At 41.3% G+C, this 24,946-nt stretch overlaps 2 protein-coding genes across 12 annotated transcripts in view; one reads left to right on the forward strand and one right to left on the reverse strand.

Annotated features, from left to right (window-relative positions):
- Nucleotides 1–237: 237 nt before the first annotated feature.
- Nucleotides 238–24,946, reverse strand: part of PLEK (pleckstrin) — a 49,716-nt gene continuing 25,007 nt past the window's right edge. For 7 of the 11 annotated variants that reach the window (XM_032443694.1, XM_015856497.2, XM_015856498.2 and 4 more), the window contains 8 exons: nt 10,243–10,398; nt 6,485–6,666; nt 5,568–5,659; nt 4,673–4,857; nt 3,754–3,858; nt 2,560–2,643; nt 1,814–1,883; nt 238–1,585 (listed from right to left, as the gene is read on the reverse strand). In XM_032443694.1, coding sequence (XP_032299585.1) covers nt 1,446–1,585; nt 1,814–1,883; nt 2,560–2,643; nt 3,754–3,858; nt 4,673–4,857; nt 5,568–5,659; nt 6,485–6,666; nt 10,243–10,398 — 1,014 coding nt within the window. In that variant the 3' untranslated portion in view covers nt 238–1,445. Of the gene's footprint in view, nt 1,586–1,813; nt 1,884–2,559; nt 2,644–3,753; nt 3,859–4,672; nt 4,858–5,567; nt 5,660–6,484; nt 6,667–10,242; nt 10,399–12,751; nt 13,339–16,716; nt 16,862–16,951; nt 16,982–24,946 lie in introns of those variants that run through there. The other 4 variants (XM_032443697.1, XM_032443696.1, XM_032443695.1 and 1 more) reach the window with 4 other exon arrangements.
- CNRIP1 (cannabinoid receptor interacting protein 1) lies at nt 18,947–23,610 on the forward strand. The gene is made up of 3 exons (XM_015856511.2): nt 18,947–19,533; nt 20,108–20,252; nt 22,141–23,610. The coding sequence occupies exons 1-3, from the start codon at nt 19,355–19,357 to the stop codon at nt 22,303–22,305; spliced, it is 489 nt and encodes a 162-aa protein (XP_015711997.1). The 5' UTR covers nt 18,947–19,354; the 3' UTR covers nt 22,306–23,610.

Genomic DNA, 24,946 nt, shown 5'->3' on the forward strand with positions numbered 1-24,946 from the left:
TGGTCCAACAGACCAAGGCACAGTCCAGATGCCAAGCTACTTGTACTACTTCTTTACCAATACAGCAGCTTCGTGTGATAATACAGCTTCCATGAACCAGATGAAGTTTCTTCCTGAACATCATTCAGAATACCCTAAGCTGAAGTAGCAGCTTAGAACCAGCAGTTATCCTGGCTCTGTTTTCATAGCATATGTGCAAACAGGGTATATACATGTATAATGACACAGAACTAAAGATAAGCTTTAGAACCATGTTTATTTCTTAGTTTCAAGAAATCTGAATAAGAGTGCTGAAGAAGATTACTTAAGGATAAGGAAGCTAATTTATTTATTTATTTTAAGTTTACTTGCACTCAGACATCTGTATGCAACAGGAACAGGCTACACGCAGAACCTCACGCGTTTAACTCCAGTTCTTGCTCAATGTTTGAAGACTTGGAAGTTTGAGGCATATAGTACAACAAAAACCAAAGATTGATCAGGTAACCTGACACCATCAAATGACACTTCTCTAATATGACTTAAAGCACAGAGACAAGCATCGCATATATTTCTGTAGGTTAAGAAAGACTCTAATCAACAACTCAGTTGGGGATTCAAGGAATGAATGGATCCTTCTCTCCCTGAAAGATTCTTAATTCTTAATTCAAATACATGACACTTAATTCAAGTACATGACACTCCAGCAGCTGCACTGGAGATCAAAATGAAGTAAAACAACAGTCCTGGAGCAGATTCTTTTGGAGAAATTGAGTGAAGGTTGAAATAAAGCGGGTACAGAAAAACTGAGATTGCTTCATGTTTGCAAAAACACAGGCAAAGATTTTTCCTGCATGGATACTCACACTGCTGTCATTGATCTGTACATGCTTTCTGCATAGTGCTACCACAGTTGTCTGCTCTCTTCCCTTCCTTAACACTGAAGGATTATAAACGTGTGGGTCACATTTCCAAATAAGGTTTCTTTCCTTAGCTCTACTGCATTACTTGGATAGCTGAACACAGCAGTAGAAAGATGGGCTAGTAAAGAAGAAAGCATGAAGTTCACCTTGGGAATCCTTTGAGTTATTAGAAAATACTCAGACGCATAGAGACTGATGCATAAGTGGCTATTCCTTATGTACAGACAGCAACATGATCCTGTCCCGTTAATGGTGAAGCAGTGGCAGCAGGGAAAGGCATAAGATATAACCTTCCCAACGTATACTGAATGCTACAGGAAGCGCACACTAATGTAACATATTCTACGCTATAATTTAGTAAGACACTTTCCACTTCTTTTGTGGTAGTGCCCACTACAGAAGTGAAACTTACTTCACGCCCCCAAACCCACAAGCCTTAGGAGGCTTTTCTGGTTGCCACTACTTTATCTCAGTGAAAAGCTAGAATTCCCATTTTGTTTTGAGCAATCAGTTTCAGTTGTCCTTCTTGCTGGTGGATCATCTTCACTTCCCAGTCCTAGCAACTGCCTGAATTGCTTTGATCCACTCTGTACGCTCTGCAGATGAAGCTGCTTGCAAGTAATAGTGAATTTCACTTGCTGTGATTATTTCAAACAGGTTGTTTTCGACGTCATACTTCTTGGCTACGGGGAAGAAATAAGGAAGTCAGTTACAAATGATCACAGTCTTGCATTTAAAATGTTCCTTTCTCTACAGTCTGTAAAGAGATTTGCTTATCACTTATTATTATAATATATATATATTATTTATATTTGCTTATACTTATTATTATTAAATCACTTGTGATTTTTGGCAGATGGAAAGAATGCACCAAAACCCTCTAACACAGCTCTTTCACTCCGGTTCCTTACAGTCTGGCATATCTTCCACTGCAGTCACCACGCAGCCCCTCAAGTGGATTGCTCCTAGAGGATCTTCTCCCTGGGAAAGACACAAACTCAATATAACACTCCTGAAACTGTTCACATCTCAGCAACTGACTACAACTCCACAATGGAAACAAAAACATTTGGTGACTCAGCACGTCACCTTAGATAACCAGGGATCCTCAGTCAGTGTGATTTGAAAGCTAGGGGGCATTCACAAACCTGTAAATAAGTAAGAAATCTCCCTTGGAATTTGGAATTCAGGATCCGCAGAGTATTTTGCATGTCCTTAATAATGGTATGGAAAGAATATAAACCTTGTGCCAACAACAAGCTTTACTCTTCATGATGAAAAGGAGGTTAATTAGAAAGTAGATCTTAGAAAGTTTTTATTTGCTTTACTAGAATAAAAAACCAAAGAACAGCAGGTGCTGTTACAACTTTGACTTCTTCCTCCTCTCATGCTACAAGACTGTGACAGCCAAAACCATCGTTCCCTCTTGCTTTCCCAGAGAGTGGCCAGGTAGTGTGAGCACAAATTGTCCCACTGTCCTGCCTGGCTTTTTCTACCACAAACTCCAAAGCAAATGCTTCACTCCTATTTCTAGATGAGGGCAGCCTGAAAAGCAAACAAACTAAAAACTAACCAAGCAACAATAAAAAACACAACCCCAAAGCAAAACTGCCAAACAAACAGAAAAATAATTCAAAGTTGACCAAGTATGTCTTACTCCAGCAGGATCATAGTAGTGTAAGAATGCAGGATCAGCTCTCAGAACAAACTTCCTCACCTTCCAGTTTTTCCTCCGATGCCCCTAGAAAAATACAAGAACAAAAAACGGCATGAGCTGCCCTCCCTGCAAATGCTTATGGCCAGCTGTGCTGTGTGATTAAAGGGGGAAAGACAATATGTTTGGACAGGAAATATTCACTGGAATACAACTTGGGCCTCGGCTTCCTGTATTCCACTACAGTTCATCTGGGCCAGCTGGTCACCTCACAGATTCCTACTAGTCACACAGACCCTAGGTACACATAGACTACATCCAGCTCATCTAGTTCTGCCCTTTGTTCTTCCTGGAAGATAAGAAATTTCTCTTCCAGCACATATAACCAACCTGACATTCCCAGCCTGAACAGGATGAGTCACCAGTAAAGCTGCAGGGAAGACAGACTGGGTGACATCCCCGGGAATCAGATCTGGAAGCATTTCAGGAAGCTGAAACACTGACTCATTTTACAGCATTCACAATGTAACTGTAGCAGCATGCAACACCATTACACAGCAGGTCTAGATTTTCCCCATCCATCACTCCAGTCTTGAAAACACACCACCAGCAGAAGTAGTGGCACCTACCGTGAGCCACAGTTCAAGAGGGTGACTAAATAGAAATTAATTAGTGAACATCATGACTCATTTCCTCTTGGCATTTCATAATATTAGTTTCTCAACTAACTATTGCTGTTTGCAATACTAGCCGGGCTGAGGTGAATGTGACAGGGTAAATGTTAGCAGAAAGGCTCAGACCTCATTTCTTCTGCTGCTTTTGAGTAAAATGGTTGAACAAGAGAAATACAAGTGAATACTACCAAATGTTCCTAACTGATACTTTCTGGTTTCCTTCATGGCACCAGACTTCCAGAAGAAGAAGATAGCCTTGCTAAAACACGTACTTCAGCATTCTGTTGTATCTAATTTAAACATTAAGCTATCTTGTTCTCTATTAACAGCAATAAGTCTTGCAACTCTGATCAGAAGTCCTGCTGCTGTGGAAGGGTTCTTTGTGTAAAAAGGGAGACAGAGGTAAAATCTATTGAAGGAAGACATGGCAGAGGCTTATTTTTCTCTTCTTTAAAGCTTTTAAGGGGGAAAGAGTAATCCTGTATCTATCCCCATGAGAGGCTAGAAGGCGTGCAGTACCAACCTGTTTTAGTAAACATCCTTGTTTGACTATCACGCCTCTGAATTCTTCTTTCAGGACCACATCATCATCACTAGAATTCCCCTCACAGAAAAATCCGCTGTCAGGCTGCATGATCACAAGAGAACATTAAATAGTTATACAAATGGTACACATTTATACATAATGTATGAGTGTGGCTTCACTGCCTTCCTTCCGCTTGGTTTTTGATGCCTAAAAAAACCCAACTCTTTTACTGAAAAGCATTCCAATAAAGTTGAGGACCTCTTCATGTCACACTGAAAGCTTTTCAGCTTGAGGACTATGAAAACAGATCTTTAGGCATCTGAAGAGAGCTGGAGCACCTACATGCATCACAGTTCACATGAAGCAAAGCTGACACAGCCAATACACTTCAGGCTGCCCATTCCCCAACTCAATGGACTGATATGAAGAAATAAACTGAAAAGGTTGGGTAAGCTACCCAGGACAGGGGTTATGAAGTAGATACTGAAAACTTTTGGTTCTTTGCAAGCTCTGCATGTGTACTGAGTCACATCTGATGGCCTTGAGCACAGAAATGTGTTTCCAGCTTGAGCTGCTCTGAGAAGCCTCATGATGATGAATTACTCTCTTCCCTTCCACTGAATCATCATCAGGGGAGCTGGTGGCCAAGCCTCGCTTACTGCTGAAATTACTGGGAACAAAGTCCAAGTTCAAAAGAAAGCAGTTTGATCTCTGTACTCAGTTCACGCAGAGCAACAGAAGTGACCTTGCAAACATTGAAGTGAGACAGTTTATTCTGAGCATCACACAGAGAAAGATATTTAACATGGAATTCTCAATTTCTGACAACTTTTCCTCCAGGACTTAAGAAATAAGGTTCAAGCCTGAGAAGAGTATCTGCAAACCAGAAACAAAGGTAAATCAGTACAACACTCACAAAGTAGTAATAGGCATCGCTGAGATCCAGGAAAGGGGTATCTGACAGTCCCTCAGCTGCAGCCTTGGATGTATCTCCTGCAGGCTGTAGGTAGCCTTCACTCAAGAGAGAGGAGGCAAGCATGAGGCCTTCTTTGCGATTTCGGATGGAGTTGCTAGACACCAGCCAGTCAATTACAGCAGTGCCTGGTTGTAAAGGAATTAACAAGATGAATATCAGCCACAAACTAAGACAAACATACAGAAACCTGATATTAAAAAAAAATAAAATAAAATAAAAATAAACACCACCACCACTAGCAACTCCATTCCATCTAAACATAAATTTCCTGAACGATATTCTCAGGAGAAAAGAGCTGGGAAAAAAATGTAGGGATGAGCTGGAAAACTTCAGCAGGAGGGACTGGAAAAGCACTAATTATAGCCAAGCCTGGAGAAGACATTCTTTCAAGCTTCAGTGTTACCAATGCAGTGTTGTAGAAAGAGGTTGACATGCAAGCTTAGCATCCACTGATTTGACTTGGAGCAGGAGAGGAATTAAAACATGACATAGGCTTGTTGTAGAAAAAAAAAAAAAAAAAAATCAGTGAGAAACAGATCTTCTGGTATTGTTTCACACAGCTTTCTAGAAAGATCTATTTCAATCTTACTGGCACTCATTTGATTTTCTCGTCCTCACTGTGACTGCATCTGAACACTCTCAAGCTCCATCCTTTGAGCACATCCCGCAGTGGTCAAGATGACCTCTGCCAGGCTTTCCTCTCAAACTCTCTTCACAGACTGTACTCTGAATAGCTTAGAGCTGTTTTAGTCTATCTTTAGACTCTTAGTCCTGTGCTCTTTTTATTGAATGAAAAAAAAAAAAAAAAAACCAACACAGGACAAGAGCTTCTTACCTGTAAAGCAGTGATTGAACACTTTTTTATCTTTTTCCAGCTTCAATTCCTTTATTCCCTTTTCAGGATCTTTCATCGAGAGGTACAAAGCACTGCACATAAAACAAACAAAAACTGTTAGCATATAAAAAGCTATATCCAGCTGTTACCAAAATATTCTTCCATAGGACCTTCATATTTTGCTAGCATAGTGCTCTCTGCAGTACTACAGCATGGCTTAGTATTTTCCTCCTGCAAAGCCTTCTATGCAAAGCATGGAGGTTTCATCATTGCTATCACAAATACAAGAATGGTGCACAAAGGGCTCACCATTAATTGCCTCCATTTTGAGACTGTTCCAGCTTGTGATGACTAGTTTGAACAAAACCCACCGTGGAGACTCTTTGAGCAGAAAGCCTGTGACTGGGACATCCCTAAAGCCTATACGCTCTCAGAGGCCCTGAGTAACCTCAGTGACTCCTGATCTGACTTCCTCCTACCATCTGCTTTTCACTTGCTCAAAGCTAATTCCCTGAGGTTCTGAAATGAGAAGGACACACACTAAGTGTCACAGGCTAAATTCTTCAGCTTTTTATTCAGTCAAGGCAATCCTCTGATGAATCCGGAGAAGACACTTAGTTGGACCTTTGCCCCATGTTGTTTCACTGTCCTCTAAAAAGGACCACAGGCTCACTTGTATCTTTGTAATTGCTGCCCAGAAACAAATATCACATTGACCCGTACTGACAAACAGACTGCTTCTTGTGTGTGCCCTTTATATCTCCTTCTCCCTTTGCCAGTTCCAAACTCTCTGACAGCCCTCTTTTCATCATGCAAAACCCACTGCTAACAGCGTCCCAGAAATCAAATAAATATGAAAACATTTTTTACACTGAATTCTATGCTGTAAACAGAGAAGCAGAGCTACAAGAACATACCTCAAGTTGATTGTTTCAGGCAGTCTGATGGATTTTCTTGTGGATTTCCTGGCAAATCTTTGACCTCCATCTATGCACTGAATTGCCTTTCTGATATCCCTTACCCAAGCATCTCTTTCTTCCAGGTAAGAGGCTTGAAAAAAGTGGTCCTGTTGCTTGGCCACAGTGAGCTTGAAGACAAACTGGGAGGACAGACAATGATTTTTCAAGTTACTTTAATGTGGCTGGTTGGGTACGATAAATCTGGTGTCACCACAGCATACAGTTTACCTAGGAGGCTTTGGAGAGTGCCTTAGAGCCACAGACAAAATAATTCTGAAGAAAAGCATAGACAGGCAGTACAGACAATGGACTTCTGTTACTTTCCAGCTAGAGCAAACATCAGCACAAGTGAGTGGCACTGATATAGCTGATTTGCTGGGAAGTCCAACATAGCAGCAAAACTGAAGTACCCATCTCCTGCAAACTTACATTGGTGTAAACCTGTCTTACTGTTTAGAGATGTGGTCAGTCTGGAGGACGAAAAAACAAACCACACCATATTGCTCAGAGGGAAGAAAAGAACAGTCCCATCAGGGAGCAGCTGCACATGTTTGCAGTCTAGCACACTTCTAAGAGTTTGGTAGGGAAGTGATAAATCCAGCTCTTAGATACACATCTAAGTGTACACATACCCTCAACACACTGGATGTTGTGTTGAGGGACGTGGTTTAGTGGGAACTATTGGTAATAGGTGAATGGTTGGACTGGATGATCTTTTAGGTCTTTTCCAACCTTGGTGATTCTACGATCATGATCACTGCCTCTCTAAGTACACTGACCCCATTGGAAAGCCTGTATTCCCACAACATGAGAGCAGATCTTTTAAAGGCAGGACTAGGTAGACTAAAAAAAAATGCAACACCAACTTGGAAAAGAAAAAACCCTCAAAGTTCAGACTGTTTGATCCTGGTTTCATCTTTTGGATGGAAAATCCAGGTCAAATTACTCAGTCAAGAGGGCTTCAATTTCCTCTAAAATACAACTCCCCATAAGAGGAACTGTTATGTTTTCCATATTTGTACAAGAATAAAAAGGCTCAGTAGGCATCCAACTGAAAACATCAAGCTAATAAGGGAGCAAATAGCATGGATCCATAGGGACAAGCATAGACTATCATCAAGGGGCACAGAGCAGTGGATCTACAGCAATGAAATCAAGACTCTGAGTGATTCCATTGAATCACTGGCTGTCTCCAATCCTAGAGGTGAACAAACCCCTTTCTGGAGATGTATATCTATTTGTGCTTTTAAGCAAATTAGAGCATTAGCTTGAACTAAACACCAACACTTTAGATAAATGAATCCCACTATAAGGAACCATATATGATAACACCATCCAAAGGAAAAGCGAGGAAGAAGGAACATAGCAGAATTAACATCACACTGAGCAACAATAAAGATTCAGATCAAGACCAGTAAACACTGATAAGTACATTCAGCCTTTTGGGAACAAGCTTTATCTGTTTAATAAATCCAAGATTACTTCCTTTCCCCTCAACATCTACTTTTTTGCAACTGATTTACCAAACTAAGTGTGCTGGTGATACGCACCCTTGAGGTTTCAGACTATGTCACTGTACTGGGGCCTATCTGACTCAAACAGCTAAAATCAGACCAGATGAATATGGAAGTCTGCTCACAGCTCGATATTCCCTGCCCCAATGTGAACTCAAATAAGACTAGACTTAAAATAAAACTAATGAGAATTTTCCAGCTTCTTACCCTACAGAAGTCTTGACCCAAAACTATACTGCCATTTTTAGAGCTATGAATGCACACAGGACACTATGAACCAGAATAATACCCATAAACAGCACAACTGTACGTTTTAGCATGCAATTAACTAGAATGCACAATGCAATATGGAGGTCTTGAATTCAGCAGCATAATAAAGATGTAAAATATATAAAAAAGTAGAGTTCCTATGTTTTCAAGGAATATAAGCAGTAATTTAATCATGTTGGGCAGTAACTACTAGTAAGAGCAATCCCAATAACAGCACCACTTGTGTGAATGAGTATGGTGTAGTTTTGAGTGTTTGAGAAGTGCAAATTTGCAGAGAATGTACATCTTCAGCATTGCTGGTCTATGGACTTGCAGAGGGATCTCACTGACCTAACAAAGAGGATCAGCTCCACCAGCTAATGAAGACACTGGGATCACTTTCACTAACTTCAACAAACTGCATCAAATCTTACCTTTGAGAAAGCACACCCCTTGTCTTTCTGATCTGACACCAAAAACTTCAGAATCCCCTGCCTATTTTAGGAGTGCACGTGCAACCACCACAGAACAACAGTGATTTTATCAGGACTTAAACCACAAAGATAACTGTCCAGAAAAAAAAACGCTTAATGTCTAATATTGTGTTATAGGATCTGATACTCCAGAACATAGTATCCTCTTCCCCATGTATTGAGCAAGGAGAGCTGTACAGAGGGTTATTAATTAGATAATGTAGGGACAGTTTCAAACTGGCAGAATTAGAACCAAATGTGCACAGATATACTGTGTTTCTTCATTTGGTTATTTAATGATCTTGCCCTGTGCTCTTGTCCCTGGATGTAACTATACTTCACTTTATTGTTCAGGGTTTGCAAAAGGGTTGAGGTCAAGTGCAGTAACACAGAGCTCTGGGCTTGCACATATACTTGCTGAAGCAAAGGCCATATCCAAAGCTGCAGGGGTTAACAGTAAGGCTTGCCCAGCCTCGCCAGAGTGCAGAAGCTGTCAGCAAGAAGGAGCAGATGGTTTTGATCTCAAATGTTTCTGAATCAACAGAATGCTCCCCCTTGCCAGCTCAGCAGTATCTATGATGAGGATGGGATAAGGATGCACTAACATAAAATTCTCCTTCCAGACACAGCAGTATAGTCTCCACCTGGTCTAAATGTATTATTCTTTTATCACAGAAATCCTGTTTTACCAGCACAATTTTTTCAGGAACCCCACGACACAATAAGTATTCTTACACATTCATTTTCCTGCCTTATTTTCTCTCAAAGAAGACTTTGAATTTATTAATATCATGATCTGTGCATCTGATTGGAAATCTGGGCCTTACCCATTTGCTTGCTATGCTTGCCCACAGAGTGACCAGATGCATAGCGTCATTTAAAATAACTCCTCCAAATCAGTTTGGGTTTTTCACTGAGTAAACCTGTAGTTCTTAGTCATAGGCAAAAGCTGTACACATAACCACACAACATGCAAATAAAACAGACCATATGAATATGAACTACCTGACCTCATGTACTTACCGAATGGTAAACTTACCGAATGGTAATGAAACAGTTTGGAATCGCAGCTATTTTAAGAGCATTTGTATCACAGCATTTATCTCCCTCCCATCCAAGCAAGCCAGTCAGTGCTCTTTGGCCATAATTAAGCTTTTCCAGAGCTCATGAGACAGCTTACCACAGTTTGATTCTGTGGCTATTAGCACCATGAAAATACAATTTAGATCTACTAGGATAGAGTCAGAAACCCCCCCAAAAAATGCTTTCTGAACTGCTCCCCTTGAAATATCCTGAGTTGTTCCTCAAGCAGTCAAACCTTTCAAACACTACAGAAGTCCAAGCCTGCTTGTGACCCCTTCTGAGAGTGATCACCAGGATATGTACATAAGAAATCTGATGACCAGCCTTGTGTCCATTTAAGGCCTTCAGGAGTTTAAGTACACTGTCAATCATAGTTATTAGAAAAAGAAGTACTCACCATTCTTTTGCCAAAATCTTGGCATGGGCTGTTGATGGTGCTTCCTCTTAGTGGAATCATCCCTTTGGGGCTGCTGTCAGACTTCCTCTTGTAGAATTCAATTCCATCTTCTAAGAGAACAACCCACATCGGCTTCCAAGTATTAAACATGCTACCCTGCATTGAGAAATCACTGTTCACATTATGTCCGTTGAAGACATGATCTCCCACGGAACATCTGAGTCTAAATTAACTATCATGTCTCAAGGGGAATGCTAAACCACAACTGCACTCAGGGAGACCTGAGAGCAGCCTCTCAGTATCTGAAGGGAGGCTGTAAGAAGGAAGGGGACAGACCCTATCACTCTGCTGTGACAGGGCAAAGGGCAATGGTTCCAAACTAGAAGAGGGGAGATTTAGATGGGATATAAGGAAGAAGGTTGCTTTAACAATAAAAGCGTCTAGGCAGTGGAAGAGGTTGCCCAGAGATGCAGTAGATGCCCCAACCCTATTGATTTTCAAGGCAAAGCTAGGCCAGGCCCTAGGTAATATGATCTAGCTGTAGCTGTCTCTGTTAAATGTGGGGGGTTTTAACAAGGTGAGCTTTAATGGTCCCTTCCAACTCAAGTGATACGATGATTTTAAGTTTGCAGAGGATTTCTTGACTTAAGCAAATAGTAATAAGTAGTTTAAGGTTCTTAGGGTGCAGATCCCTAACTGCTGTGGTGAGAATTTGAGGTGCTTCAATTCATCTCTTGAAGTTTTTACTTCCTGTTTCTTAATACCAGCTTTTAGACAAGAGAAATATAGAGAAAGACAGGGCTAGAACCTACATATAGTAAAATAAATGGCCAAAGTCTCTGGAATTCAAAGAGGAACAGTCTTTTTCCCTATGCTCAGTTAGCATGATTAAGTGCTAGTATTATTAAGGATGTGGTGCTCCAGCCAGCTCAGCTCCCTGGTCCTGTTTGCAAACTGCTTTAAGAACAATCACAATCTCAGACACCTAAGTGACTTAACTTCTCAGCCAAATGAACATTTATGTCTGCTGAATATCAACAGCTTCTTTGAAGAGTTACTGAAGAGCATCAGACATACACGGGTCCTGAATTCTTTGAAAACAGTGGTTGTCCTTAGTCTTTCCAGCACAGAAACCCCAGTTTATCCTCCCCTGAAGGAGGTCTGAATCAGATCTTATATTCAACTACACAGTAAAAAGGGAAGGCTTTCAGCAGAGGTGTTACTAAGAATGGGAACTGCTTCCAGCCTCTGCAGCCCTCATTGGAGGCAGAAGGTTCCCAACAAGTGAATGCTACCTTCCAAAGGGAAAAAAAAAATCCCTGTGCTGAGGGCTCTCTAAAAACCCATCTGAACAAGGAGTTACAGAGAAGAGTCTCACTTGGATATGGATTGCACATAGGGATTGAATGCTGTTTCAACACAACATCAAAACAAACTCAGTTCAGCAAGGACAGAATCACCTATGAGCTCATTACAGAAATGGGGCACAATTTCCACTTCTCTGTTGCTACTGAAACAGTGTGTAGCAGCAATTTTCCATTAGCAGTAACCACAGAGAGACTCCTTGGGGACCCAGCACCCCCTGGAATGGTAGGAACTCACACTGGACATCTGCATGCATCTTTTCCCTGGCATGCCCAGACAGACACAGAATCTGGGCCCAAGTTTCCATCCATTCCCTTGCCATGGAAAAATGGAGCAAGTTGCTCACAATCTATAAGTACCAGGCCACGAGAACTAGAGAGAACTGCAATCTACCATGAGTGAATTTGGTCATCTCCTTCCTCGTGGCAGCAGCAGTGCAGCTTTGAGATTACCATATGAACTTGCCTCCTTCCAGTGCCAATGGAAATAAGACTGAGGAGTGGCTTCTATGCAAGAGGGGCTGCAGATTAGAGACCTTCCCAGCCAGCAGCTCCAAGGAGTGGAATTCTGGTTTTGATGAACAGAGACCCCACAGCGGAGCTTCTCCTCTTCTCCAGAACTGACTTGGTTTAAACTGCTGGGCACCAGACTGATCTCACTAAGGATTTCAATAAAAGTTGTAACCTAATACTTGTGCACAGGACTGCACATGGTCCCACAAGCTCTCCCTGTTTTAGAGATAGCAGTGTGCTTCTCTAATACTTAACTCTCTGATAAAGCACAGCGGAATAGGCTCTGGTCATTTTGATCTGTTACCTATTTTTACCAAGCTTACAATCAAGGCACTTGTGTTTCTTAGTAAAATATATAAATAGATATTTTGACCCAGAAGCAGTGTAGGATAAACACAGAAATTCCTCATCATATAGCACTGTAACAATCAATATATAACTGCTAGCAGTCCTTCTGTAATCACTAGCATTACACTATTTTACTACTCACAGAACTGTTTTCACGTGTCACATTTTTAAGGAATAAAAGCCTTTTTAGTTTTAAATTAACTGAAACCAAAGTGCATTTCCCCACACTTCCCCAGCCTGTTCAGTCAGCTCTCTCTTCCACTCCGCCCAAGGCACCTGCTTACCTTCTTAACCAAGTAGCCCTCCCTTATGCGCATCGGCTCTCGCTCCATGTTGCAGGCAGTCCTGCTCTCAGGTCTATCAGAGCCAGCAGTTAAGCTCCTTTGGTAACAAACTCTGTGGGGTGGGGCTTTCTTTTTACAGTACAGCTGTGTCACTTTCACAAGTTCCTCTGCCTGCTAATCACATGAAAACAAGCCCATTTCCTCTTGCAGAGCGAGAGATAGGGAAACATAGAAGCTCGAGTGTATTTATAGGTTGCCTCTGATAGAACAGGCAACAGCACAACAAAATGCTCAACTCTATCAAGCACCGCCAGCCTTGATGACAGTGTCCTCGGAAATTAAATGAGCACTTTAAAGCCTAATCCCAATGAAGAAAGAGCACTCCAGAAATACATTATCTGTGGCAAAACAGTGGAAGGTCATGTATTGTATGGCTTCATGCTTACAAAAAGGACCTCTACAAGTTTCTAACTTGCTAGTTCTGTTGCTTCATCCCACCTTTGAAGCCTGATTCCTGAGGCACAAGCAGGTAGGGTTTGGCAGTAAGCAGGGAAGCCTTTGCTTGATTAATGATGCTGCGCCCTCTGCTGATATAAAAAAAATGGATTTTAATACTAAGACTTCCCAAACTGGTTAGGTGTCAAAATATCACTTTCTACGAGCATCTTTTACTTGTTACACAGCCCATTTGGTAATGTCTGTTAAATAAGATAAAAACATGGGCTATTATAGCAGACACACTCCCGCTTTCCCATAAAGGAGGAAGGATGGTGTTACACAGAAGGCAATGAAGAAGCTGATGCACTGCCAAGAGCAATTCTGTCATGAACTAGATTCCAAATCACATTCACAGCTAAGCCCACTTAGGCTAGGGCTGACCCCAGGGTTAACTCAACCTCCGTCACTTGCAGAGGTCTTTTGACCTGACAGGGAAAAGGGCTGGAGCTTCCTCCAAATAGCAGTGTCATTATCACAATATAAAGAGGTCTGGGATGCTCCTCTGAGCTCCATAATCAGGTCAGCAATCCGGTTAGCTCTTTATGAAGCTGCTGCATTGTTCCTATCACATGAGGTCCACAGCCAAATGACCTGCTCCAAGCTCACTCAAACCATTCTCATCTACCTGCTGCTTATGTGATTGCTCCAGCCCCACTGTGATGTCTGGCATACTTCAGGACTTGTAGATCCTCCTGTGTAGTGTTTCTTCACTAAGTAATTCCTTTTGCTTTAAGAAGGGGAATAATTTCCTTTCATGTTGTTGTTTCCATCTTTTTCAAAGGTACACTTTTTTCCCGTTTGAGTGGATAACCAACAATACAAGTCCCTAACAATGACAACCCAAATATCTTTCACTGGAAGCCTATCTTTTTTAATGAAGATTTTAAGGACATAAAATATGTAGCTTGAAGATGAACACAAAAAACCAAGAACCAGGGCTTATAGTAACAAAGACAGAGGAATCTGTCAGCATCTTTCTCTCTGCAGGCACAGATTTTCCCCTTGGCAGCCCTGCTCCTGCTAGTTCAGTGTTTATGCTGAGTCAGGAACAGTGTCCTCCATGATAAACTATGATAGAAAGTGTCCAGAGACTGTTCTTGGAAAAAGAACTGTCTATATGACCTTACATTAAGAAACAGTAGAAAAAGATGCTGACACCATCATTAACCAAAGGAAGCTCAGTTTCTCATTTACCTGTAAGAAAAGCTCCTAGAAATGTGCAAAATGAAATTATAGACACAGTGGCACCAAGCCAGTTACTCCAGAATTTACCGTTAGCTAACTATGCAATGCACTGTCAAAGCATGGAATTGGCTAGTATTAGCTGGAATCACCTTCTTTTATAACTTTCTATATATATAACAATATAACAATATACATATTTTCTCTCATCTTCAAAGGTCAGCTATCCCTTTTGTCCTTCTGGTTTAATTTATCACCCATTGTCACAGGGGAATCAGCATTTCACCTTGCCCAGATAGAAATGTGCTGATCAGCTAAGACACTCAAGCAAAGCACAAAGATCATTAACAATGCAGTGGCTTGTATAAGGGACAGGGTGGACTGCCAATAAATTATGAGCTACTCCTAAAAAGCAGCACCAGAAATAAGTATTCTCTAGTACCAGCTAGAATTCCAAAAACGTTCTTGTTCCAATATAATTCATGTTATTGGTAAAGACATAAGAGAAAGTCTATATTTCTCGTGTCTCTCCAAAGAAGGGATGATTTCTGACAAGAAGATTGTAACTTGCATTGAATCTGCTGTAAATTACCCTGTTCTCATTTCTGTGCAAAGTAGATAAAGGTATGCAATGCTGGATTACATTTGCCACAATGGCACAGTCTGCAACAAAGCTCCATAGCCTAGCTCAGTTTGTTAGCAAGCTCCCATTCTTGCAAGGGAGATCTTGTGGCTCTAATTCTTTAGAATACCTTTCCTCCTGCCACTTCAGGACTCCCTCCTGCAAGCATTAACAAAAGAAATCATCTGCATTTATGCGAGTGAGGGATCTAGTTGAGAGTGATGTGAGTTTACACCAAGATCGTGGGCCATCTCACTGCAAATAAATGTGTAAGCTGCAAGGAATACTCAGTCTGTTACATCAGCTTTACTGCTCTGTGCCATCCTTGCACAACTTTTTTTTCCAGTAAGTGTCATAAGCTCACTTCATCTGTAACAGAGCGGTTGAGTTCTCCTGAAATATGCAGCTCTCTAGCAAATCCAGCCAAATTTCCAGTAGAAATTAAATCAAACGCCACATACTCATGATAAATGTACATGAAAAACAATAGAAGTGGTTTGCAAAGGTGATAAAAGTCCAGCCCAGCTGCCAGTAAAAGTAAAATCTTTTCTTGCTTCTACTCAGAAGCAGAGGTTTCAGAAGAATCACAGTACTGATCTGAGATCTGGTGAGTGCAAGTCTCAGCACAATTCACTCCATATGGCTTCACACATATGGCTATTTTAAGCAAATGAGAGATTGTGGCTTTACATCCACTTCTCAAAAAGAAACCCCAAACCAGGGCACTTCCAAATTCAGCATGATATTTAATAAGTAACCAAGGAGAAGAAAGCAGAAGTTTATTACCGGTGCTGTCTGTGTCACCTTGGAATCCAAATACTGCTTGTTCACTGTCATAAACAAGGCATCTTGTGCTGACCTCGAGGCACATTTAACATATTTAATTCTTGCAGAGCTGTGCAGCAGGATTAATGCACTAACAGGAAAATGGGAACTCCTGCATAAATGGTATTACTGAAAAGTTAACGCACTTGGCATGCCCTGCATAGAAAGATTACATAAGGTAGATTGAAAACACCAAATGGACTTCACCAGAATGTTTCCTAGGCAACTTGGACCAGCACGTAACATATACCATGGCTGGCATGCATATAAGCTCTGACTTGGCACAGAATACAGCCAATTTCATCTGTGGCTTAGATCAGTGATACATGTATGTGATGCAGCCAAAACACAAGAGAGAGGCGTAGGAGGGTAAAGCTGCAATGCGAGAAGACCTTTGCACTTCTGAAAAGAGAGATGAGGATGACTGAGCACACTGCCAGCAGATGACTTGAGCAAGCTTACTGCTCTCCTCAAGAGCATTAAAGGGCTCAACAGCACACACAAAAATGGTTCAGTATTCCCATCCCAGGGAAAGGGAATTAGCCTAATGTATATTACTGACCCTGGACAACAGGCTGGGAAGCCTCAGATGAGAGGAAAACAAAAAGTAGACTTGAAAGACTGAAAAAATAAGTGGAAGGAAGAATAAATAAGTCAGTCCACCTGTACTACTAAGCTACTGCTGTGACTTCAGAGAATTGGATGTTGATTCAAGCCCAATGAAACATCTATTTAGTTTTCAGTCTTGTAAGGATCACCCCATTTGCTCTGTGCATACAGCAAAATCTACATTACTTCCTGGTAGGGGATGGGTTTCTCTAACTAAGACCCATCTTACCTGTCTCAGTGAGGATGATGCATGACACAACCCACAGCACCTCCACAGGAGCAGGCTGAAGTCAAGCCAGGTGGTCAGTCTATAGATCAGGATCGAGGGAGCTCATAGCTAGATAAGTCCATAGCAAAACTGAAGACCAGCACTCCTGCACACAAGGAAGACAGAAACTGGAAGTCCAGAGCTGAGCTGAAGTGGGGCTTGTGCAGAAGCTGGGATTAGAGGCTCCAAGCATCACCTTAACTGAAGCCCATTGAGGCAAGTAAAATGAGTAGCTATGTTTCAGCAAAAAAACTAACCTCCCAGAACAGCTTATGGAAGATAACTCCTCCCTTGTCATCTACATTGATAAAAAACACCTGGTAAGGTGAGATAAGTGAGAACACTAAAAGCAGGTGAAGTTATCAGATCAATAAAGACAGTGCTTATGCTTACAATTGTTTCTTCTTATAAATGCTTAACTTTTATTGTATTTCACTTCCATATGGTAAAACAGTTACCTAGTCTGTGCATACATAATCTGTACTATGATGCTTTTAAAATCTTCCTTATCTTTGCAGTTTGTTTTGTTTCATTATCGTGGTCTGGAATAAAATCACAGCCTGAGCTGTGACCAGAGAAAGATGATCATGCAGGCAGAAATAACAAGGTGAAAAAAAACTGATTATAGATCTGACCTCTTGTGTACTTGGAAAACTAATTGCAATCAATGCCTTCAGCTACACACAATTTACTACAACATGATATGTCTGGCTCATGAGAGGAGTAAAACTGATCCCTGGCAATGGCCATTATTCTTCACACTGCTTTAAGTGATGCTATCAGGTTTCCCATGTGTAAGACCTCTGTGGTTTCTTACTGAGTTACATTTAAACTCATAGAAGTGGGTATTGCTGCAAGCAAAATTTTCAACAAGCCACAAAGCACAGCAGTTCTCAGCAAAATATAATGGAAAAAGGGAAGTATTTTTCAATGACCAAACAAAACGAGGAAAAATGCACACATGGTCCTTTTTGAGCCATAAGGTTATAAGATATTTGTCTAAATATAGTAACTGCTTCCTTATCTGAACACGTTACTTGATACTTCCAATATATTTTCAAGACTATTCACTATTGCTTTAGACAATGGCTGGAGGGCTTTACCTAACTTTTGGCATCTTCAGGATCTTTGAAGTTAGCAAAGATCCAGGCAACAAATCTGTGGAGTTCAGTGTATGGTTTGTGATCAAATGCTGGCCCTCACTGCAGGAACTTAATACTTGACTAAATGTAAGTACTTTTTGAGTAGATATCCTCCAGCAATACAAGGGTTTTAAGTGACTCACCAAATCCTTAACATTATGCTCATAAACTAACATTGATAATGCTGCTACTCATCAAACAAGGGAATTGATTTTGCTTTGGATTGAGTATTTCACTGGTGACTGTTCAGTGGGAGGGGCAATGACTGCATCGTTTAACAACTTCCCTCTACGACAGACCCTGCTACCACTAACTGCTATCAAAGATGAGATGTTACTTACAGAGCTTATTACACACAGTTTGAGATGAAGGGATCATGCTCTGCTCTTATTTTTCTTGGCTGCTGGCTGACCAAAATATGAAGCCTATTCTTAGCTGGATAAGTAATTAAGGCAAATACAGTAAGATTTACATTACATAAGTTTTCAGCATATATATATTCTTTTGCTTACTGTTCAGATTTAAATTAAGAGACTAATAACATGCACACAGAAAGAAAAGCATCTGGGTAATGTCAGATCTTCCATTTGACTTAGCAGTATCACATTTTACCACCACACATACCATCTCAGCTCTAGAAAAACAAGAGTATTTCAGGCCTAGTGCAGTACGTAGATGAACTGGCTGTGAAATTATCCTAATGAAATCACGAAGAGTCATAAAGTCAAAAAATACAATACTTTTTTTTGCCCAAATCCTGTGTCAACTGTGAGAACGTTGCAGTTTTATAAGTGTAGATGCAAAAGAGTGGAAAGGAAGCCTAAATCTTCTGCTCCTGGGTGAAAAAGTAATTTTTGCAAACTGGAATGAGATGGGCAAAGAGCAGAGAACTATAAATTACAACTTCCAGTTTCAAAGATCTTTCTCTTTACAGACGTGGTGCATTATGGTCATTTGTTTGTTTGTCTTTTGTTGTTGCCGTTGTCTGGTTCCTGTTTTTTGTTGGATTTTTTTTCCTGCGAAAATATGAGAGTTGGGATAAGGCGATAACTGAAGATGTCAGCAGAAATCGCGCCCTATTGAGCCGCTGAGCGCCGCGCTGCTGTCCGCGCCCGTGGTGCTGAACCGCCCCGCCCGGGAATGACGGCGGGATTAAGGCTGCCATAACCGAGGTCGGATTAACTCCCTGGAAACCCGCGGTGATTTGAGCAGCTGCAAATGTCCCCCAAACAGGGAGATGGAGGAAAGATCCGCAGCACAGCTGCTGCGCCGTGATTAGCGGGGGAGGGAAGAACAAATATATCATCAGCTGCTTTTGGGAAGGGCAGGGCTGGCTCGGATCCGGCAGCCCCTCCTCTTCCTCCTCCCTCCTCTTCCTCTCCTTCTCCCTCTCGGTCTCCTCTGTTGGCCGCCTTCCGCGGAGGGGGCGGGAAGGGCGCAGACCCTGCGGCCCCGCGATGGTTGACATCCCCAGCCTCGTGAAAATCAGCGTCTCCCTCAAAATCCAGCCCAACGACGGGGCGGTTTACTTCAAGGTGGACGGGCAGCGCTTCGGCCAGAACCGCACCATCAAGCTGCTCACCGGGGCCAAGTACAAGATTGAGGTGGCCCTCCGGCCCGGCACCGTGCAGGCCACGTAAGTGCATCCTCTCCATCGTGGCCCCCGCAGCCCTCCCTTTCTCTCTGCTTTTATTTTTAGAGGTTTAATATTTTTTCCTGGCAGGCTGACAAAGCAAGGTTTCCGTCATTTCTCCCTCCCTGCCCTTTTGCTTTGCTGTTTCCAGGTCCCTGGCCAGCTGTTTCTGCTGCTTTGCGCAGACAGTATGAGAGACTGGCTTGGCCCTTTATGGGCTGCTTCTCTCTCCATCCCCACCTCCCCTGAGGCTTTTTAAGGTCCAGCTCCTTTTCTCCTTCCATTGTCACAGCAGAAAGATCCCCTCCAGCCCTGCAAGCTGGGGATGCTCTCCAGTCAGGGCATCACTGCACCATGGCAAAGCAGAGACTGGAAGCAGGGAGGATGCAGATGGGAAAATGATTCTGGGATTCCTGACATTTTTCAAGGAGCCCCAGTGAGTCAGCAGCACCTGGAGGCCTGCTAAAATCCCTGAAGCATCCCCAGGCTGCCAGAATGCAAGCCTACCTGCTGGCTCCAACCTGCTAGGAAGTGGGCCTGCAGGGCTGCTGAAAAGATGCATCCCATCTCTTTGCAGGACGATGGGCATCGGGGGTGTCAATGTCCCACTGGAGGAGAAATCAAGGGATGCACAAGTGGTCTCTTATACAGGGATCTACGACACAGAAGGAGTGCCCCACACCAAGAGTGGGGAGAGACAGCCCATCCAGGTCAACATGCAGGTAGGTGGTCCTCTTTGCAGCAGGAGCCCAGCACAGAAAGGCACAGAGGGCAGCAGAGAGTTGACACATATGATGGAAAGCATGGAGGTGAAATGTTCCAGGGCAAAGCCTGCCCACAGCTGCTGCCCTCCTCCTTGTTTTGCATCAGTGAGACTGCTAGGTAGAGCATTGAGGGAAGAAAAACATTGTTTCCCGAGGGGAAGCCATGAGGAGGTACTTGAGGGATTTGTAGAGATCTGCATAGCTCTCTGGGGTGCTGCAAGAAAAAGAAATGGGAGCTGAACCTCCTTTTTGTAGATCAAAATGAGCAGCTACAGTATTTGTCTAAATGGTAGCTTTACAAACCAAATCCTGATGTACCAACCATGAAGTTATTAGGATTTGCAAGCGCTAAGCAAGTTTTCAGCCTCTCTTAGTATTTGATTTTGACAGAATGGTTCTTCAGTACAGATTTAAGATACCCACAATTGATACTTTTAAGTCTCAAATCCTGGTTGAGTTGCCTGTATTTACATGCTTAACTCATTATTTATTTGCTTAGCTAGGAAGAGCTATGACAGATTTAGGGAACAAGATGCAGGCATCCCATTTCAAGAACTGCTAATGCCTACTTCCTGAATCTTTATAACTATGCTTACTGCGTGTGGCTTTACATTTTCCTATTTCCTTCAACTAGGAGGAACTCCTGCCTCCACTTCCTTTTCTGTAGCAGGCAAGATACTGATGTATCCTAGGCAGAAAAGGAATCTAAGGCGTAAAGCCTGAACTTGAACTCGCACTAGAAATAGACTGAGAGCTCAGTTCTGACATCAAAACCATCCTGATAATGCCTAAAAGACAAAGTATTCATGAAAGTGATGCATTAATTTCTTGTCTGCTCTGAGGTCAGTTTTACCTGACTGCTAAGTTATGCTCATGACCTGGAAAACTCTAAACTGTGCAGCAAATGGTGTAAACTAAGTTAGAACCTTTCTTCGGGTCTCATTTTATTCTTGGTCAGGCCAGGTTAAGATTGAATAGGGAAGCCAGACCTGTATTCTCCTAACACTGCCCTTTCCACAAATAGCATTAGAAATTCCTTTTCTTCTGGACCAATCTTTTTTTCTTTCTCAGTTTCTAGACAGCTGTAGTTGATGCTCTTCTCTACAAATGATTTCTCTATGTAGACTGTGCACAACAATAATCATTGTGCTTAACCTTTACTATCTTGCCTTACAAATGGTATCAGGGTTACCACAAGAGGGGTTTAGTGGAGGATCATTAATAAAGGTTTCAAAGGTCATCTTCCAGGCACATGATGTGAATGGAAAAGAGTCAAGTGAAGAAGCCGTCAGAGTGAGTGATGGAAATGCTTACAAGGAAAGAGTGTCTCAATTGTGACACTGCTCTAAAAAAACACAGGGACATTAAATATTTGAGACTGATTAAAGCAAGGTATCTTCCCAAATCGTACTGCAGCCTCTAGATATGGTACAGAAGTGGTAGCCTAGATTGCTACAGATATCTGCTACATGATGTGTAGTATCTCTAAGCCAATTTGAGCTCAACAAGCCACCACAGGTCTGTTGTCCTGAGAGGGATTATAGCTTTGATTCTTCACGTTAATCACACCTACCCATACGGGAAGCTGAATATTTTACTCCCTTGCCTTTACCAGATACAAATAAATGCAAGAGGGCAGTAAATGGAGAATCTGATCTTTTATGTACGCCTAAAGTATAAAAGACTTTATGGCTGCTAGAGTAGGTTTTACAGGTCTTTGATTTGTTAACTTGAAGCACAATAACCCATACATTAGCTGTTCTCTGTTCCAATTTTATAACTTGCTCATATGAAGAAGAACAAAAAAAATGAGCCTACTAACACTGCTATTCCCTTTACCTCACAGTTTAATGACATTGGTGTTTTTGAAACAGTCTGGCAAGTCAAATTCTACAATTACCACAAACGGGATCACTGCCAATGGGGAAATAGCTTTGGCAGTATCGAGTATGAATGCAAACCAAATGAAACACGGAGTCTTATGTGGATCAATAAAGAGACCTTCCACTGAACAGAAGTGAAACCAATACTGCTGGACAATCTCCTTAAAGGAAAATCTACCTTTTTAAACCAGCAAGAAGCCTTACCAAAGGCATACTGCAATGTCGCTTTGTTCCGTAAGGTTCCAGTAACTCAGCTGTATGTACAGGTGGTGCCACTAAAGTCTTTGCCTATTACTGTATTTCAAGTTTACTATGGCATCTGCAAGTCTTTATACCCTGGGAATACTGTAGGCTTTGAGGTGAAGAATATTTGATTCCTGGGTAGAAAGTCATACCATCATAATACTATCATAACTATTTGGATGATACCTACTAAACAGTTCCATTAGACGTAAAAACCTTTGTGAAGTGTTTTGCTTTATTGCTTACAATTTGGATGCAATGTCACATTGGTGATTTCCATATCTGTATTTGTTTGCTCCTTCATCAGTGTGCTCCCTCAATAATTTTGTCTAAACATCATCTCGGTGGACAGAAAAAAAATGTTAATTATGGATGTCTGTAGGTTTAGACAAATGGCAGCTACTGCACTCTTGATATTGTGCTTTCATATCAAGGATTTGGAAATTCACTCTCCTTTTTGTCGAGTGCTGTAAGATACCCTGTGATAAATATCCTACTTTGTGAGATTTGGTAAATTAGCACTCTTTGATGTTAAAGTTTCCCAGTCTCTGAAATAGCCTTAGGAAATGGTATAGAACATGCTAATCTGAATGAAAGAAAAGCAATAAATCAGCTGTGGTGTTAAAGACATCTAACAGCCTGGCTAGCATCCATGTTAAGATCATGTTACTGAAAGATACAACAGTCATCATCAATTTAGTTCTTAGAATAAGAATTTTGATAATAACCTCCAGTTTTGTTTCAATGAAATCTTGCTCAAAATCAGTGAAATGCCACAAATCAGCTTTGTTAAGCCTGACCACTACATTATACCAAAATCTATAGGATTCCCATCAAACAGAAACTCAGCATTGTGACAAAACTACAGATCTCAGTGCGTGTTTATATGTGCACCATGCTCTTTCCAATGAAGAAAAGCAGGCCAGTATATGAACAGATACAATTAAAGGTGCTACCTAAACACTAGGCTGGTGTTTAACACATACGGGAAAACAATAATAATTAAAACAAACACAAGAAGACACCTTTTCTTTCAGTAAATAAAGCAGGGAAACAACTCTACTGTCCCATCTCCTGCTTGGGCTAAAGTATCTTGCATATCTGTTACTTCCTTTGTGAATAATTTGTAAATTGTGTATGTAAATGGTAACCATGACTTTTGATCTTTGTAATAAAGGACTTCAACAGTTTCTGTTGTGTGATCATCTAAATGAATAGAAAATAGAAGTGGTCATATTGAACAGTCAGCAGAGAGAGCATAGCCCGTGCTTTCTGAAAACACAATCCAAAGCTGCTCCTTCTAGGAAATACAGATCTAACGTGCTGGTATGCAGGTCAGGAATGAGATAATGCATAGTAGAGATTACTACAAAAATTCAACAGCATTTTGTTGTATTAACTCTGTGGCAAGCTGAGATTCAGGATAAAAATGAAATACAAATATTTTGTTCCACTGAATTCTTAATCAAATTTCCACAGAGAAAAAAGTCTGGTGGTTGTACTGATGTAAAACAGTACTGAAGCAGCAAGTACTGTTTCCCCAGGTAAATGCTCACACGTACGTTAACAGTGAACAGAGCAGCTCTTTCCTCATGTCCTAGCAAGACCTGTAGCAAGTCAGCTGAAATTCAGACCAGAAGGTGGTCAAAAGAATGCCTGCAGGGGGAGCTGCTTTTAAATGAGAGAGAGGACGTGCTGACTAACAGTACCTTGCAGACTCCACATCCTGAAGCTAAATTTTGCTGACCAGAGCTGCAGCCTCCTTTTACAGGCAGCAGCAGCGATATGAAGAATAAAAGTTGTTTGCCCATTTATTTTGGGGAAGGTGTAAGTAGTATTTAGCAGCTGTTACTTTCTTTTCCTCTAGATGACATTTAAGTACAGAAAAATACGGCTTTATAGCCTCTCCTTTTTCCTATCTTTAAATATATATACATATTCATACAGAAGCGATTTGAATGTCACTCACGCAGGACAGCTCTGGCAAATATTCACTGAGCTTGTGGGGAATCAAATAAAGCAGCTGTTGCTCTGATAGTTTGATGCATTATTCCATCAGCAACATTTAATCCCCAGACAAGTTTGTTCTTTACACACCTTTTTCTAATTAGTGTTTCTATTCTTTGAGAGAAACTCCAAAACACAGGACACACTATACTAAGCTTAAATATATTTCTCTATTATTCCAACACGTTGTCGTGAAGTGCTGATAACGTGCCAATTCAGCTGAAACCACAAAGCACTGCCTGAAGATTTTATGCATTAAAGCCTTAAATTTTTTTTCTCTTCTGTCCCTTGTGTTTCCATGAATGTTTCCAGCTTTTATTTTCATAAGGAAGATTGAAATGAATATCTTTAAACTTTAAGAGAGTTGCTTTTTAATCTTTATTTAGGTATCAGATCACACTTTCAGAGTGTTGAGTAAAAAGGATCCAAGAGCAAATGATCAGTCATGTATTAAAATAACAATAGTTGTAATCTGGCATATAAAATCTGTATAATGTTTTGCATTTAGCACAGTTAATG

The sequence above is a fragment of the Coturnix japonica genome, chromosome 3, assembly GCF_001577835.2.
Source record: "Coturnix japonica isolate 7356 chromosome 3, Coturnix japonica 2.1, whole genome shotgun sequence".
Lineage (NCBI taxonomy): Eukaryota > Metazoa > Chordata > Aves > Galliformes > Phasianidae > Coturnix > Coturnix japonica.

Bases quoted from the DNA above. Each gene is read 5' to 3' on its own strand.
- CNRIP1 (XM_015856511.2), top strand. From the start codon at position 19,355: ATGGTTGACATCCCCAGCCTCGTGAAAATCAGCGTCTCCCTCAAAATC. The intron at 19,534-20,107 runs GTAAGTGCATCC...ATCTCTTTGCAG, and splicing joins CCCGGCACCGTGCAGGCCAC to GACGATGGGCATCGGGGGTG. The intron at 20,253-22,140 runs GTAGGTGGTCCT...TTTACCTCACAG, and splicing joins CCATCCAGGTCAACATGCAG to TTTAATGACATTGGTGTTTT.